Here is a 15,782-nt window from a genome sequence, read left to right as displayed (position 1 = left end):
TGATGAACATTGATACTGGTTTCCTGCATTGTAGTTAATATAGCAAACAGATTCAAACTAGAACCCAGCAGCATGGTGGTACAGTGGTTAGCACTGCTGCCTCACAGTGCCAAGGGCCCCGGTTCAATTCCGGCCTCAGGTCAGTGTCTGTGTGGAGTTTGCACGTTCTCCACGTGTCTGCATGGGTTTCCACTGGGCACTCCGGTTTCCTCCCACAGTCCAAGGTGTGCGGGTTAGGTTGGCCATGCTAAATTGCCCTTCAGTGTCGGGGGATTAGCGTCGGTGTTGGCTTGATGGGTTGAATGGCATCCTTGTGCACTGTAGAGATTCTAAGATCTAAGCTCACACTGGGCCAGATTCAGAGTTTACCTGTCACGTTCAGCTTCTGCTTTTCAACACACTCCACGATTGCCTTCATTGGCTGATTATTCGCTGGTGTGCCATTCTTATTCTGATCGGTCCATGGCATCACCGCTTTCTGATCATTGGAAGGCTTGCTGCCAGCCTTTAAGGACTTCTCTTCAAACTCTGCTTTCGCTTGAGGTGTCTAAGTTTCAGAAAAATTAAAACATTTGCCTATCATCACATTTTGTTCCCACACATGGAGCGTCCTGCAAAATGCTTGATTTTAACAACAGTACATACCAACTAAAAGAAGCAACACACTGGTTATCAGCAAATCCATGTAAAATCGATTTTGGTTTAATCTTTCTCTGGTAATTCTGTGCTCTTTGGGATGAAGGCTATTGATGCTGGGATTATAACAGTGTTGTGTAGCTGATATGATGCTGCTGTTTAGTGCAGTGTGATTCACTCTGCTCTGCTGGTATTTCTGCTGGATCACCCTCATCATTCTGTGGTATCTATGAGTAAAGCTGCCAAATCATTGCCGATGAGGCCTAGTTCCACGATGTGGGTTCATTCGAATCTGATTGAAACTGAAGTCAGCTGCAAATCTCCCCCTGCAGTATAAATATCTCCCACTTCCTATGCCTTTTAGCTTTGACAAAAGGTCATCTGGACTCTCAACGTCAGCTCTTTTCTCTCCTTACAGATGCTGCCAGACCTGCTGAGATTTTCCAGCATTTTCTCTTTTGGTTGCAAATCTTTACAGCCGCCAGACTCAAGTAATACCCAGAAGTGAAAATGTCCCACACAGTTTCCCAAGTTGCGAAATTCGAAATGTTAGTCAATTTCTTGTTCTGCACGATGAAGCAATTGTTTTCTTCTTTGGAAAAGCAGAAGTGATATGCAGCCTGCTCACCAGGAAGGATATATTGGAGGGATTGCAGTGTAGATTAAGCAGAATGATATTGCGGTTAAAAGGGTTATCTTGTGAAAACTAGGCTTGAACTTCTTTAAGAATAGAAGATTTAAGATGAATGGCAAATGGACCAGAGGCAAGGTGAGGAAAGTTATTTTTGCACAGCGAGTTGTTAGGACCTGGACTGTACCACCTGAACGGGTGATGGAAGCAGGGTCAATAGTGACATTCAAAGGAGAATTGGATAAAGACTTGAAGAGAAAAACAAATAACAAGGGTATGGGGAAAGAGCAGGGGAGTGAGATGAATTGGATAGCTGTACCAAAGAGCTCGCATGATTGGACAAATGACCTCCTTTTGTTCTGTTTCATTCTATAATTCAATCATTAAAGCTAAGGTAATCAAGCTGTGTGAGATCACTCAAGGCCACTGGATGTCTCAACCCACAAGTGCTGCCAATGAGGTTGACCTATACTTCCACACTGGAAAGTGTGGGCTCCATGCGCCTTGGCAATGACAGGAGGCTGTCTGGTGGACCTGTTAATGCTCCAAACATCTTAATCAGTCATTTCCTGGCAGCTGGCTCATTAAAGTCCATCTGATTCACTTGCAGCAGAACTCATCTTTAACTTCACCCTCCAGGGAGCTGATGGACAAACTATCCTTCCCCTCTGGCGTGACTGCTGCCCATTCATGTCAGGTGACTCACCTTGTGTGGATCCTGACTCTAAGCTATGCTTGTGCCATGCCAGTATCCGAGCTGGAGGGTGATATCTCAGCTTCCCCTCAGCATAGGGATGCAGAGGAAGCTCAGAGGGTTTGAGGTCCAGGCTTGATATCATGCAGATTAATGCTGCTGCCAACCTTGCTGCATGTAGATCTCTGTGGAGCTCAGATAGGCAGGAAGGCTCACACATTAGCCCAACAATCTATACTCCAACAGATTCTAGGATTGCTGTGGTCTGTCCCCCAGATGAGGGTCAGTGGCTCTGTGGAACATAAGGTTCTATTTTCTTTCAGGATTACTCCCAGCACTGCCACTCCACCAAAGCTACTGCTTCTTAGCTAGCCCAGACTATGCCATCTATGCTGTTTGGTGGTTGTAAGGATCTGTGGTCAATGTCCTTTCAATCTGATTCCCAGTAAGCTTGAGCCCATGTCACAGAACTACTAGTATCGACAATTATTTGGCCTTCAAGGCCCACGGCTACTCGAGGACATCCTAAAAGTTCATTCACAGTCTCTCCGAGAGACAGCAGCCATGATGAGGTCAATGGGGCATGACTGTGTAAGAACAGTGGGACAAAGACATCCACAAAACAGATACTGATAGGATGTACAGGGTAAATAATTCCGTTTTGTATTATTGAATGTGTTATTGGATAAAGTTGCTGTGAAAATCATTTTGTCAGTGGCTTTTATTTTGGCCAAGAAGACGCCATGATGGAACATCACAACTGGGTGGATAGCTGGTGAATAGTGGAGGAGAGAGAGGAACTGGAGTCCCAGCAGGCACTTAGGCATACTATCCAGATTAATCCCATCCTATCCTCCAGGCCTCCTTCTCTTTCCCCACCTTCTGAAGTGTCCTCTTGGTGACAATGAATTGGAATTACCTGCCCAGTGAAACAGTTGAGGTTACGTCGTTGAATGTTTTTAATGCAGAGATAGATTTTTGAACAATAAAGGAATTAAGGGTTCTGGTGGGTGGGGTGGGGGGGGGACGGTGTAAGTAAGTAGAGCTGAGTTCATGAAAAGATCAACCATGATCTTATTGAATGGCGGAGCAGGTTCGAGGGGCTGAATGGCCTACTCCTGCTCCTAGTTATGTTCTTATGACTGTGTCCTCATATACAATGAGGTTGTGGAGGATACAGCAGACTGCCATGCACTTGGAGACATGCTACAACAGTATTGTAGGGCTTCCAAAGGGGTGTAGGAAATGTGGTGATTTAAATCAATGATTGTCTGCTCCATGATATTTCTGGTAACAGCATGGATGTCATTGCATGCCTGTTGTCCTTCACATGATCAGGTAGCTGAAGGGGATCACTAGTTATTGATCGAGGGCATATCCCTTTCTCTCTGAGAAGCTAGAATCTGGTTCTTGGTGATGACCCGAAGATGGCTAGGAAGGTTTTGAATGATACATTCTCTCCATGTACCAAACGTAATAGACATTGCATGATAATAGTTTACCTTAACACCAGACTCCAAAGGCTTTGCAGTGATGCCAGAATCAGAATCACTAGCAGCATCCTTGTCATTCATTTGTAAAAGGTTTGAAGTTTCTTTTTCATTCTCAGAGTTTGATGCATTTGGTTGTGCATTAGAGACCGGTTTGTTATTACTGGAATGAAGGAATGATTTTACTGGAGTTAAGTCCAAATAAACCCTTGTTTGATCTTCCCCATAGCACTGTTCCTCATTAGCTTTATCATCCTGTGTAAAAATGGAACACATGGATCATATACAGTAAAAAGCAATAATTAACAATAGGCATTTCAAACATAGCCCTTAGGCAATGATTAATGAGTTCCTGATTTTCAGAGCCAGATTTGATTCTGTTCCAATCCAATTTTCTAATAAATGCCGATATGAATCTGATAAAGACCCAAATCCTGATGATGGTGTGAATATACAATCATGAGTGGGGATTTCACCATTATATATTTAAGTTTATTTATTAGTGTCACAAGTAGGCTTACATTAACACTGCAATGAAGTTACTGTGAAAATCCCCGAGTCGCCACCCTCCGGCGCCTGTGACATTGAAGCAACTAATCACATTGAAGAATTCTCACAGACAGCAAATCAGGAAATAAAGGCACTGACTCGCCTTCACTTTTTAATCATTTTACAAAGAGCAAAATAAAAATTAAGATATCCACATGGAATTAAGACAGAAACTAAGATGTAATAACCAAAAAAAAGTTATTTTAATAATGTTGCTGAAGAAATTAGACAATTTTGTTGAAGGTTTTCACCTTGCACTAAACAGGGGGCAGGTGGACCCTGATTGATGGAGGTGTTACCATGGAGAATGCACCAGTTGATGGTGATTGTAAATCCACTTGCCAACCAATCCACACACACTTTTCATACAGTATAAATTTGTTGATTTCTCTTCCATTGAATTCTTACAAATGCTCCAATGAGTACAAAATGAAAAGCTTCAACAGAAAAGTCTCTTTTTCAACAATACTCAAGCTCTGAACTGCAAGTTCTGAAATGATGGGCCTAAAGCAGTGTTTCCCAGGAATTATAAATTGGTTAAACACTCAATCCTTTGTTGTTGGTAAGGCGTAAATCAAAATGAATGTTTCTGTACTGTGGAAGCTCTTCCATTAAAAATGAGCTCTTTTGCGCTCTTCACATGTCGTAAGAATAAAAGAAAACTTCCTACCACAGATTCAGGTACATCCACATCGTCATACAGGTCATCTGATTCATTCTGTACCACTGGCAAATCATCAATGTATGTGTTTGGCTCCGAGTATCTTCGCTGCAGTAAACTAGAGGGTAAGAAAGATGGTAATGAAGCAGCAGATGTAATAAACCCTAACGCGTTCCTTACGTATCTTTTCCACCTTTACATATGCACACAGTGGAGGCTGTTTAGCTCGGTTGGTTAGACAATAAGGACGTGGTTCAGAATAATGATGACAGCATGGGTTCAGCTTCCATTCTGGCTGACCTGGCACCTGCTTCCTCGCCCCCGTCCCTGACAGCGAACACAATGGCCAACCCCACTGACACAAAAAGAAGTGCAGGATTAAGCATTAGGAGACAATAAACCAAGGGCCTGCCTTCAGACATGACATATGTGGGTGGCACGGTAGCACAGTGGTTAGCACTGGTGCCTCACAGTGCCAGGGACCTGGGTTCGATTCCTGGCCTAAGTCACTGTCTGTGTGGAGTCTGCACGTTCTCCCGTATCTGCGTGGGTTTCCTCCGGGTGCTCCGGTTTCCTCCCACAGAACGAAAGACATGCTGGTTAGGTGCATTGGCCATGCTAAATTCACCCTCAGTGGACCTGAACAGGCACTGGAGTGCGGCGACTAGGGGATTTGCACAATAACTTAATTGCAGTGTTACTGTAAACCTACTTGTGACACGAATAAATAAACTTTTTTAAAAATGTGTATATAAGCACAGGATTTTTCTCAAACATCCCACCATTTTAGATACCATTCAGAAGAATATTACACCAAGCTCACAGCCTTCACTGAACAATTAAACTCACGTAAGCCAATGCAAATAACTGAATACTTAATTCTACATGAGATGCCTTCTCATCCAATAGACAGGCTGTATGTGGCAAAAAAGTGTTTGAAAGCAGAAATGTGACTTACTATAAAGAATGTTTGGCTGCATGCACAATACAAGACACTCGGTCAGAATCGACATAGTCGTAAGTGAACTCTTCGGGGTCTGTTTTAGATCCTGATTCTGCCAGCAGAAGGCCAAGCCAGTAACCCATCTCTTCTGAAGACTTAGCCTGCAAAAGAGAAATACAATGCGGTCATCGTCTCTAGTATTCCCATTCTTGCTGCTATTTTCTCTAATCTCTCTTCTTTATGATGACTCAGTTCTTTCATCCTTTGGCAGGAATGGTCTTTAGATTGAAGTTCTGTACCCCAGGATACTCGGGCCTGATCAGAGTATTTGCAGTAAAGAGAATCACTGGAGTAGGTGTAGTAAGGAATGTGACTAGGATACGTGGATGATTGATCGATGGGCCAAACTGTGATGAGAGATGTTGCCTGACCTCAGGGTCATGCTAAGATAAGCAGATGATTGCACACTGTAGTCAATCATCAGGCTTGATGAGACAAGTTTGTGTTTTTAGATCCAAGAAGAGCTTCTTCTCAACTCAAGAACAGCTTCTTCCCTGCTGCCATCAGACTTTTGAATGGACCTATCTCGCATTAAGTTGATCTTAGCTATGACTGTAACACTACATTCTGCACTCTTTCCTTTCCTTCTCTATGAATAATATGCTTTGTTTGTATAGCGCGCAAGAAACAATACTTTTCACTGTATACCAATACATGTGACAATAATAAATCAAATCAAATCGAGTAACTGTTGGCAACGTCAGTGTTAAAGGTCAGGTCATACTTTTTTGTGACGCCATCTGCAATTGCGTTTGTCCAGAATTCGACGAATGAGGTAAGGAGAATGTGAATCAATGGTGAACTATTGAGAGAACGGTATAACTACATGAAGGAAGCCTGTAACTTTGAGCAGCCTCTTAGAGCAATCTGAGTGCCAGTATGTGTATTCGTATTGAACAAACTGTTGCTTGACTCACCAACAGCTGACTCTGTAAAGTGTCCACAAGACTTAATGTGGGTCAAGTCTAAATGTTCCTCCAGAAATTGTGCTTACCCACAGAGCACATACAAGAAAGGCTTTGAGACAGACCTAATTTTATTTGATAGCATGAATATTTATGCACATATTGTGTTTGCAAACATTGGAATCAAGTTTCCTAGTATAAATGCCTATGTCTTTCTATTCCTGATGCAAAATTTAGTGGTATCTTTAGAAGAGCATCTTCGGTTTGCAATAAGTCCAGAAAATAATATTAAATATGTGTGCAGAAACAAGACAGGGGATGAGAAAAGCAAAAACATCAACTACAGATATTTATATAGTTACCTTCATTGTAGATAATGTACCAAGGAATTTTACAGACTCAAAATAAAGGATAAATAAATGAATCCCGATGGAAGAATGAAGGGATCTGGTTAAGGTGTTGGTTAAAATGATGGGTAAGACATTAGTTCTTGCAATGCTGCTTCTTATGTATGTTAATTCCCGGGGGGTGGGGGGGGGGGGGGGGGGGGGGGGGTGGGGTGGGGGGGAATCTATGTAGTATGTGTACAATAGGATTTCAGTACTATTTTAGAGGGAGGAAGGGAAATGAAAAGGCAGAAGTATTTAAACTTAAGTTTTATTACTGAACAGTTGGATAATGTGAAAGAGCGTAACCTCGCGGTGAATGTCTGATTGATCCTTGACAGTGTATTGGAAAGGACAGTGTTGGTGGGTGTTTTTATCGGATATATATCTGGTATTTCAATGGGACCATATTAATGCTCAATGTTAAACCCAAATGACAACAGGTCTTATCCATAATTAGTAGCATAGGTGAAACTACTCTATAACAAACTCAAAATTAGTATTGGCCAAGTCTTCATATATTACATTCACTGTGAACTAGACTAAGACAGACAGTATCAATGACGGTGTAGAGTTAAAGTTACCTCTAAAGAAGCCACCTCCTCACCATCCTGCAGAATGCGGAAGGAATATAAATGTTCTGGAGTAGCATCAGGAATAACCTCGCAGCCTTCTAGGTTCAGGGGACTTTGAACAGCTTTGTTTTTGCTCTTGTCCTGGTAGAAGTGAATAAGTCCGTTTTTAACCTGGCACCAGCGTGTACGCCACTGGCTGTTCATGAACACATTCAAATACCCTGTCAAAAGAAGAATGGGAGTCTGCACAAATTGTTCACAACACACTTGTATATGGAAACATAAACACAGATCTCTCGAGTAGCACTATTTTGCACATTTGGCATTGAAGTCACCTGTTTATTTCTGATAGTGTTAGCTAGCATCTGCACACTTTTCATTTTCTGCTGGGCAACCTCTCTAATGGCTCTGGTAGGGACATCTTTGCTGATTACCCGGCATTACTGTTTCTTCTTTGATTGCACGCGTGGGAAATCTTTTTTTTGAAGAATTCATTCAAAGGATGTGGGCATCGCTGGCTAGGCCAGCATTTACTGCAGATCCCTTAAGAAGATGGCGAGCTGCCTTCTTGAACCTCTGAAGTTAGGTACACCCACAGTGCTGTTCGGGAGGGAGTTCCTGAATACTGATGCAGCGACAGTAAAGGAACAGTGAAATAATTCTAAGTCGGGATGGTGAGAGGCTTGGAGGGAAACTTCAAGGTAGGTGAATGAATACAGGAAAGAAACAGGAAGTGTCAATCCTGAATGCCATATAGGACAATACTTTTTCCCTTTTTCCTTTTATTGTCAAAATCTTAGCCACCCGGGCTTCAGGGACCATGTCTAATATTCTGGGAAGAAATATCAACTGTTAATATCAACTGAGCCAGAATGTTTCCCTTCTCTTGTTTGCCAGCAGCATTCCTCATTTCAATCCGCAGATTATTTTTTCTCTATTCAGAGTAGAATAGACTCTGAACATAAGTGATTAATGCTGGGCAAAAGCATTGTGCTGAATATCTGGTTAGTAATGGGATTGAAGGTTCTACAAACACAGAGGCAGTTCATCAGACACTCAGTGGAATATACTAGCTTTTCTCAGACAGTCTTTCCTGTTGGGACTATTAAAATATCACCTGTGTACACAACTCACTGGCTTAAATAATGGATATTCTTGAATGTTGTTGGCTTAAATCAGTTACAGTTTGAGGTTGTAGAAAACACATACTCCAATATCTTGCTGCCCTTTATGCTGGCAGGTTCTTACAGTCCCGCTGACGGTGTGCCCCCGCTGTGGGTTTCCCGGCGGCAAGGGGTGCCCTTAATGAGAAACGCTGTTGACAACAGCAGGAGCATACGATCCCAGCGCCAGTGAGCAGCGTGTTGACTCCCACCGTGACGAAACACGCCGCGGAGAGGGAGGAAAATCCTGCCATCGGTGTATAAACACAGCTAAATCTTCTTCTTGTTCAGTATTTTCCTATATTTTTACTCCTGTGTGGAGGCTCAGGGTGACAATTTAGCCCATCCACAAGAATAATGTGAAAACACTGACTTGTGAGGTGATTTTGGCACTGTCAAGTTGACTATTCTGTCCCTAAAATTCACCAATATAAAATAAAAGATAAAATGCTGGAAATGTGCATCCGAAAAGGGAAAGTAGACTGACATTTCAGAGTTTGACGAAGGGCTGGATCTGAAGAAATAATGATGTGGAGATGCCGGCGTTGGACTGGGGTGAACACCGTAAGAAGTCTCACAACACCAGGTTGAAGTCCAACAGGTTTATTTGGTAGCAAATACCATAAGCTTTCGGAGCGCTGCTCCTTCGTCAGATGGAGTGGAAATCTGCTCTCAAACAGTGCACAGAGACACAACATCAAGTTACAGAATACTAATTAGAATGCTGATTAGAATTCTAATCAGTATTCTGTAACTTGATGTTGTGTCGCTGTGCACTGTTTGAGAGCACATTTCCACTCCATCTGACGAAGGAGCAGCGCTCCGAAAGCTTATGGTATTTGCTACCAAATAAACCTGTGATGCGCGTTATCACACAGGAGGCTTGATGCTCAGGAAATAAAGGCTTTTATTTGCTGTAACAAGGCAGCTACTAATTATATACACGATCCCAGACTGAGGGGTCCCAGCCAGAGCAGGGACCTTTATACCTCTCCCAGGAGGCGGAGCCTGACTGGGATGTACCACAACACTACAATACAAAGGTGTAACAACCCCACCCTAACCCCAACAGCAACAAGTAGCACAACCCATCCCTAACCCCAACAGCAACATATATACATATTTGTAGTACTGGCCAGACCCTGGCTCAGTACCATCTAGTGGGAACCAACGATGGTTCACCACAACCTGTTGGACTTTAACCTGGTGTTGTGAGACTTCTTACTCTGAAGAAATAATCCATCCTTTTCCTTCAGATGCTACATTTAATATCATTGCCTCAAACATAGTTTCAGGCGGTAGTCCAGCTCACGGTACAGTCTATAAACTTAACACCCTGGTACACAAAACATGAAAATCTGTTATCTGCCTGACAATGATGCATTGTATATTCAATCTATAACAGCACTGAGTCTATTCACAATCAGTAATGAATACCAACTTGAGGCTGGATTTCCTCTTATATTTAATTAACATAAGGTGCCACATGGTGGCAGCAACTCTACATTCTACAGAACACCAACTTAATGGTGGGAAATGAACTTACCTGATGCTTCAACATTCTTCTTATTGTTAATAGGAATCTCCACAGATATAGGTTTCTTTTTCCCAAGGTTCATAAAACTACTCAGCTTCAAACCTGCAGTTTTAAGGTCCCCAATGCTGGATTTCTTTTTCACTGTGTAGGAAAGAAGATGCCAAAGCAAATTTAGTCATACACACGCCCCGGGATCCTATTATCATTTCCCTTTCAACTGCATCCCTGCATTTCTCAGACTGTCACACGTATATAGCTTTTTTGAACCTGAGGAATACATGTTAATGAATGTTCTATCAATGACTTGTCAACCAAATATCTGAAAGTATAAGCAAGAGAACACAAAGCAAAATATTACAGATGGCTGGAAATTGTAAATAACGATAGAAATATCTGGAAACAATCAGCAGCAATAAATTTGCTACGTACACCAATATCAAGGTAATGCATAGATCTGCACCATGAGTAGAAATAAAACAAAACTATAAATCTACATTTTTAAAAAGTTACCATATAATAAAAGTACCATGGGAGAAGAAGAATACCATCTGGAATGACTTTAACGAGACCCATGATGTAGACCTCTTAGAATATGAGCTCCCTGATTAAGGCAGTAATGATTTGTCCAATTAGGGAGCCCAGCCTGTGTACATTATGCAGAGTGTCAGGGCCGACATGGTGGCACAATGGTTAGCACTGCTGCCTCACAACGCCAGGGACCTGGGTTCAATTCCCAGCTTTAGGTCACTGTCTGTGTGGAGTTTGCATGTTCTCTCCGTGTCTGCGTGGGTTTCCTTCGGGTCCTCCAGTTTCCTCCTACTCTCCAAAGATGTGCGACTCAGGCTGATTGGCCATGCTAAATTGCCCTTAGGGCTAGGGGGACGAGCTAGGATAAATACATGGGGTTATGGGGATAGGGTCTGGGTGGGATTGTGATCGATGCAGACTTGATGGACCAAATGGCCTCCTTATGCACTCTATGATTCTATGATTCTACTGGCATCCAGGTTTAGACTTTGTATGAGGAAGTATCTGTCTGAGTGTTGCTTGCTATGTAAATACATCTAAATTTGATGAAGGGACACGGGCATCAGAGGAGTTATTTCACCATCCCCAGCCATTGGTACCATGGTGACATTTGAACTCATGGGCTGGAATTCTCTATCCTCACCCGCAGCTGGGATTTTCAGGTCCTGCTGCAGTGAGCTGTGCGCCAAATTCTCCGTTCTCGCTGGCAGCGGTAGAGGGGCGTGCAAAACGGGGGGGGGGGGGGGTGAAATCCAGCCACGACGTCTAGGTTTTAGTTCAGTACCACAACCGTCAAACTTCATAAAAGATTCATTCAAGGGATGTGAGTGTCGCTGGCTGGCCAGCATTCATTGCCCATCCCTAATTGCCCTTGAGAAGGTGATGGTGAGCGGCCTTCCTGAACCACTCCCATAAATGAGACAGGCATTTGTTAGTTTTTATTTTGTAACTTATATTTTAGTCATTTGACAGAAGAAAAGTTGAATTGGTAGTGATGGTTCAAGACGTGTTTCAATTTGACAAGCTCGAAAGAGTAAGAGCAAAGAAGGTTTTCCTTTCCAGTTGATAGAAAATGTGGAAAGAACAGCTTTTATTTTTTCAGTTTATTGAGTGTTTCTCTACTTAAAACTGTTGTGGATAGTGAAGAAAATAGTGCCGTCTTTTCTTCACATCCGCCATCGTAACCAGAGGTAGAGTGTCTCTGTGAAGTTGGGGAGAGTAGGCTGTTGTGAATTGAAGGATGAAGGCCAGAGAGACACAGGGCTGGATTTTCACTACCAAGATCGATAGCTTGAGTTTGATTATTTTCCAACTTGCTGGATTGTCCTGGGTAGAAAGGCCCCAAATGTCACAATCTTCACTTCAGGAGGGGGGAGGGAGTTGAGAGATGGAACCGAGCCCACCAAAGCTGGAAACAGTGAAGTTGGCCACAAGCACGGCCGAGTGGGGAGGTGGCCTAGTTAGAAGGATACCCCAGTTCATTGTGACTTTGTCCCAGTTGTATTAAAGCTGTTAGGTCCTCTAGCCCTTACCCCTTACTCCCACCAACTCCCCACGCCATCTCATGCCCCTTTTCATCCTCATCATCCCTTATAAACCCCATGCCAACTTATGGTCCTTCTATGCCTGTTCATCGAGTGTCAATCAGATAGACCGTTAAAGCAGCAATAAGAGCTTCATAATACTGATGATGACTTATTCCATCACTTTGCTGATAATTGCGAGCAAGCGTATAGGGTAGTCATCAGTCAAGTTAGATTTGTCCTATTTTTTTCTGGAGAGCACAGACTTCAATAAGTTTCCATAAAGTTAGATAGATGTCAATGTTGTAACTGTATTGGGCAGCATACCTCAAATCCTAAAAAAAAACCCTAAACATTTAATGAAGTTCAAAGCAGAAATATGGATCTATATTTAAACAAAATTTAACTAACTGTGAATCTCCTCGAGTCCGTTCTACATCAGAATTTGTAAATAATGTTAAAGCACAGATTAAAAGGAGCTGTCACTCTGAATGAGTGGCGTGAGGGTACTTTGATGCTTTTCTCTTTCCATATTTGGAAGTAATGCTATTGTATCGAAAATAGCGAAATTTCAGTGTTTAAGCCAGATACTTAAGTACCGTAGGAAGAAATTTAACATATGTAAGAAAAAGTTTATTTTTTTTATTATTGTCACAAGTAGGCTTACATTAACACTACTATGAAGTTACTGTGAAAATCCCCGAGTTGCCACATTCCGGCGCCAGTTCGGGTACACTGAGGGAGAATTTAGTATGGCCAATGCATCTAACCAGCACGTCTTTTGGACTGTGGGAGGAAACCGGAGCACCCAGAGGAAACCCACGCAGACATGGGGAGAACGTGCAGACTCTGCAGAGACAGTGACCTGAGGCTGGAATTGAACCTGGGTCCCTGGCGCTGTGAGGAAGCAGTGCTAACCGCTGTGAGGCAGCAGTGCTAACCACTGTGCCACCATGCCATTCAAAAAAATGACACAAGGTAGCACTATCCCATAAAAATAGTACCCGATCTGCCAGTACCACACATCAATGGAATGTTGGCCTTTATCGCGAGGGGGATAGAATATAAAAGCAGGGAGGTCTTGCTGCAACTATACAAGGCACTGGTGAGGCCGCAACTGGAGTACTGTGTGCAGTTTTCATCCCCTTATTTGCGAAAGGATATATTGGCCTTGGAGGGAGTGCAGAGAAGGTTCACCAGGTTGATACTGGAGATGAGGGGTGTAGCTTATGAGGAGAGATTGAACAGATTGGGTCTGTACTCGTTGGAGTTTAGGAGGCTGAGGGGTGATCTTATAGAGACATATAAGATAATGAAGGGGCTCGACAGGGTAGAGGTAGAAAGATTCTTTCCACTTAGAAGGGAAACCAGAACTAGAGGGCACAGCCTCAAAATAAGTGGGGGCCGGTTCAGAACAGAGTTGAGGGGGAACTTCTTTCTCAGAGGGTAGTGAATCTCTGGAATTCTCTGCCCATTGAAGTGGTGGAGACTACCTCGTTGAATATGTTTAAATCACGGGTAGATAGTTTTCTGATCGATAAGGGAATTAAGGGATATGGGGAGCAGGCGGGTAAGTGGAACTGATTCACCTCAGATCAGCCATGATCTTGTTGAATGGCGTGGCAGGCTCGAGGGGCTAGATGGCCTACTCCTGCTCCTAATTCTTATGTTCTTATGTTCTTATCACCCATTACCTTCAGCAACAGAAAATAAAATCAAAGGTCTTTTTCCCTAAAGGCCCCTGTGCCACATTACTATGATGGTTGGGTTAAAACTGTCATTGTTAATTTTGACTTTCTGATGTCTCCCACAGTGTTAAATGTGCCTACATGTAAGTAAGGAACCAAGAGGATTTTTTTTCCTCACTAATGTCAGATGCAGTACACAAACTCTTCCTACTGGCAGGAGAGTCAGTGGCTGGGGTCACAAATTAAAATAATTGGAATGCGGATGATGAGAAAAAAATCATTTTTGCAAAAGTTTGTCATGATCTGAAACGCTTTGCCAGAAAGGGTTGTGGAAGCAGATTTAACAGTAACTCTCAAATGGCAATTGGATACATACTTCAAACGGAAACACTTGCAGGGCTATGGGGAAGTGGCAATGCTGCGGGGCTAATTGGATAGCTCCTTCAAAGAACTGACACATTCACAGTGGGCTGAATGGCCTTCTTCTGTGATGTATTCTTTCTGTGAACCATTTCATCCACTTCCATTCATGAATTTGTTGCTTTGACATTTTGAGTAGAACAGTGAAGGCTGCAAGTACCACACGTAGAATCATAGAATCCCTACAGAGCAGAAAGAGGCCACTCAGTCCATCTAGTCTGCACTGACTCGCCGATGAAGCATCTTACCCAGGCCCTCTCCCTGTAACCCTACATATTTACCCCACAGGTTCCCCCTAACTTACACGTCTTGAGACACTAAGGGGCAATTTAGCATGGTCAATCAATCTAACCCGCACATCTTTGGACTGTGGGAAGAAACAGGAGCACCCGGAGGAAACCCACGTGGACACGGGGAGAATGTGCAAATATCCACATAGACAGTCAGCAAGGCCAGAATCGAATCCCGATCCCTGGCACTTTGAGGCAGCAGTGCCAATCACTGTGCCAGCCCATTTACTAGCTATCCGTTCAAGTAGTTGCTTAATGTTAAATAAAAATGCCCAAGACCATGACCTTCCACCTAACAGTGTTTATACAATCTCCCTAGAAACGACAAAAGGTCATGTGATGACATGGGGATATATTCCAGTAAGGTTCACTATGAGGTTCCCGATTCTCACTCAATTTATCATATCACGCTGGCCAGGAAAAAAGCACACATTGGTCTGCAGGGAGTAAGAGGTTTGTTGGAGTTGAGGCTGAGCCATCGTCATAAAATCTATCATAATCAATCTGTTATAAAAATCCCAAAACGAATACACGATGAAACAATGCCAATTAACAAATCAGACAGGGAAATAGATTCTGAAGTTTGCAGATTGAGTTGTAAGAAAGGTTCACAGCGTTGAATTATTTTCATTGGAGGCAAAAGTGTCTAAGAGGAAATATGATCCAGTATTTAATGGCATGAGTAACATAGGTGGAAGGAGGTTATTTAACTTGGACTGCAAGCACAGGACGGTGGTGCAGTGTGTTAAATTAGTGAGGTTTAAGTGGGACAAAAGGTCACAATATTTTTTGGACATAGTAGCGAATATATGGTACAGACCTCCAACCTAGACAATTAATGACTCGATTAAGAAAAGGAAAATGGATACATCTTTGCCACAGAATAGGATTAAGATTTAGGGAAAAGTGAAGGTAGGGACGATGGCCCAGTGGTATTATCGATAGACTATTGATCCATAAACTCAGCTAATGTTCTGGGATCCAGGTTCGAATCCCACCATAGCAGATGGTGGAACTTAAATTCAATAAAAATATCTGGAATTAAGAATCTACTGATGACCATGAAACAATTGTCAATTGTCAGAAAAAAAACCCATCTGTTC

The 15,782-nt window shown here is 42.7% G+C and overlaps 1 protein-coding gene across 2 annotated transcripts in view; it reads right to left on the bottom strand.

The window, feature by feature from the left end:
- afap1l2 (actin filament associated protein 1-like 2) overlaps positions 1 to 15,782 on the bottom strand; it is a 241,770-nt gene that overhangs the window by 18,451 nt on the left and 207,537 nt on the right. For both annotated transcript variants that reach the window (XR_013498974.1, XM_078223255.1), the window contains exons 10-15: positions 10,240 to 10,371; positions 7,540 to 7,751; positions 5,620 to 5,765; positions 4,671 to 4,779; positions 3,464 to 3,706; positions 370 to 547 (exon numbers count right to left, since the gene is read on the bottom strand). Coding sequence is in view for 1 of the 2 variants with exons in the window: in XM_078223255.1 (XP_078079381.1) it covers positions 370 to 547; positions 3,464 to 3,706; positions 4,671 to 4,779; positions 5,620 to 5,765; positions 7,540 to 7,751; positions 10,240 to 10,371 (1,020 nt within the window). In the remaining variant the exon portion in view is untranslated. The remainder of the gene's footprint in view (positions 1 to 369; positions 548 to 3,463; positions 3,707 to 4,670; positions 4,780 to 5,619; positions 5,766 to 7,539; positions 7,752 to 10,239; positions 10,372 to 15,782) is intronic.

Source organism: Mustelus asterias, chromosome 11, assembly GCF_964213995.1.
Source record: "Mustelus asterias chromosome 11, sMusAst1.hap1.1, whole genome shotgun sequence".
Taxonomy (NCBI): Eukaryota; Metazoa; Chordata; class Chondrichthyes; order Carcharhiniformes; family Triakidae; genus Mustelus; species Mustelus asterias.
This window is presented reverse-complemented; position numbering and strand designations above follow the sequence as displayed.